This window comes from Mesitornis unicolor, unplaced genomic scaffold, assembly GCF_000695765.1.
Source record: "Mesitornis unicolor isolate BGI_N332 unplaced genomic scaffold, ASM69576v1 scaffold40260, whole genome shotgun sequence".
Classification (NCBI taxonomy): Eukaryota; Metazoa; Chordata; class Aves; order Mesitornithiformes; family Mesitornithidae; genus Mesitornis; species Mesitornis unicolor.
In genome coordinates this window covers 255-2,734 of record NW_010159637.1, presented here as the reverse complement: position 1 = coordinate 2,734, position 2,480 = coordinate 255, and the positions used below count along the sequence as shown (strand labels likewise).

The window sequence follows — 2,480 nt, the reverse complement described above, 5'->3', positions numbered from 1 at the left end:
CAGCACCCAGCACCCGAGCGAAGCTGGAGGGCAACCACACGGCCAAGATCTACCGCAAGCACTTCTTGGGCAAGGTGAGGCCACCCGTGGGTGCTCCAGGTGTGGGCGCTGGGGGTGGGTGGGTTTTCCATGGCTGTGGGTGGGGTTGGGCATGGAGACCTCATCAACATGGGTGCTCATGGGAGTGGGTGCGGGTATCAATGGGCATGGGTGCCCCTTGGGTATGCGTGCTCATGGAGCTGGGTGTTGCATGGGTATGGGTGCCGCATGGCAGCGGTGCTCATGGACCTGCGTGTGGGTATCTATGGGCATGGGTGCTCATGTGCATGGGTGTTCACGGGCATGGGTGATGGACGGGTGTGGGGATCTAGGGGTACAGGTGCTCATGGACATACATGCTTCATGTTATGGGTGCTCAGGAGTATGGGTGCCCCATGAACATAGGTGCTCATGGACATGGATCTTGGTATCTATGGGCATGGGCACCCCTTGGATATGGGTGCTCGTGGACATAGGTGATGCATGGGTGTGGGTATCTATGGGTATGGGCGCTTATGGGCATGGGTGCCCGGTGTGGGTGCCCCATGGTGTGAGGGCACCCATTGACACGGCCATGGGTGCTGTCCTCCTCCCCGTAGGAGCACTTCAACTACTACTCCCTGGACCCTGCGCTGGGCCACCTCGTCTTCTCCCTCAAGTACGACGAGCAGGAGCACCTCCACCTGCTGCTGCGGTGAGCTGGGTCCAGGGGGGCATCCATGGGTGCTGCCTGAGGTTTTTAGCAGTGACCACCCTGACCACCTGCCCCGCAGCCCCCGCACCCGCACCCTGCACGACGTGGTGCCCATCTCCTGCTTGGCCGAGTTCCCCAATGTGGTGCAGATGGCCAAGGTGGGTGCGACACCCCCAACAGCACCCATGGTTGCCCCCCACCCAATTCCCCACCATGGCATCACACCCCCTTCTTCCCGCAGCTGGTGTGCGAGGACATCAACGTGGATCGCTTCTACCCCGTGCTTTACCCCAAGGTGAGCAGGGTGCAAGGGGTGAGAGGAGTGGGTGCACCCATGGACCCAACCTCATCCCCCTCCTGCAGGCATCCCGTCTCATCCTTGCCTTCGATGAGCCCGTGCTCAGCAACCACTTCAAATTCGGGGTGATCTACCAAAAACTGGGGCAGGTATGGGGCAAGGTGGGTGGGGGTCGGGGTGAGGGGGTCCCAGGTAGGTGCTGACACCCCCACCCTCCCGCAGACCTCCGAGGAGGAGCTTTTCGGCACCACAGAGGAGAGCCCAGCCTTCACCGAATTCCTGGATGTCCTGGGGCAGCGGGTGCAGCTGCGGGACTTCAAGGGGTGTGTGACGGGGCACTGGGTGGGCAGGGGGCACCCTTGGACCCCCCAGGGCTCAGGGTGCTGGCTCCTCTCCCCCCCACCCAGGTTTCGGGGGGGGCTGGACGTGACCCACGGGCAGACGGGCAGCGAGTCGGTGTACTGCCACTTCCGCGACAAGGAGATCATGTTCCATGTCTCCACCAAGCTGCCCTACACTGAGGGGGACACCCAGCAGGTGCGGCACCCGTGGGTGTCCATGGGGTGCAGAGGCTCCTGGGGCACCCAGGGGTGCTGGAGGATGTCTATGAGACACAGGGGCTGCCATTGCCTTTGCCTCCCATGGTGTGACCACCTCCTGTCCCCTCTGTCCCCTGTGTTCCCCATGTCCACCTTGTTCTCCATGTCCCCTGTGCCCCCCATGTCACCCGTGTCCCCTCTCCCACCGTTTCTCCCCCATGTCCCCTATGTCCCCACAGCTGCAGCGCAAGCGCCACATCGGCAATGATATCGTGGCAGTGGTGTTCCAGGACGAGAACACCCCCTTCGTCCCCGACATGATCGCCTCCAACTTCCTCCACGCCTTCGTGGTGGTGCAGCTGGCAGGAGGTGGCACCCAGTGCCCCCTCTACAAGGTATGCCCCGTGCCTCAGTTTGCCCATCCCCACAGGGTGTCAGTGCCACCACTGACCCCTGATGCTCACCATAGGTCTCTGTTACCGCCCGTGACGATGTCCCCTTCTTTGGCCCACCGCTGCCCGACCCAGCCATCTTCAGAAAGGTGAGCACCCATGAGTGCTGTTTTGGGGGGTCCTGTGAGTGCCCCCTCTACAAGGTATGCCCCGTGCCTCAGTTTGCCCATCCCCACAGGGTGTCAGTGCCACCACTGACCCCTGATGCTCACCATAGGTCTCTGTTACCGCCCGTGACGATGTCCCCTTCTTTGGCCCACCGCTGCCCGCCCCAGCCATCTTCAGAAAGGTGAGCACCCATGAGTGCTGTTTTGGGGGGTCCTGTGGTGGCCCCCATCCAACGCCGCCCCTCACACCCCCAAAGGGCCCTGAGTTCCAGGAGTTTCTGCTGGCAAAGCTGATCAACGCCGAGTACGCCTGCTACAAGGCTGAGAAATTCGCCAAGCTGGAGGTGGGTG

At 62.4% G+C, this 2,480-nt stretch overlaps 1 protein-coding gene across 1 annotated transcript; it reads left to right on the top strand.

Annotated features, from left to right (window-relative positions):
• Nucleotides 1-5: 5 nt before the first annotated feature.
• Nucleotides 6-2,473, top strand: LOC104542838 (rap1 GTPase-activating protein 1-like; the record flags this gene model as incomplete). The annotated part of the gene is made up of 10 exons (XM_010187294.1): nt 6-74; nt 639-733; nt 813-891; nt 975-1,028; nt 1,097-1,180; nt 1,254-1,354; nt 1,439-1,568; nt 1,810-1,965; nt 2,040-2,111; nt 2,387-2,473. Coding segments are annotated over 10 exons (927 nt in total), but the record flags the coding sequence as incomplete, so codon positions are not given.
• Nucleotides 2,474-2,480: the final 7 nt, after the last annotated feature.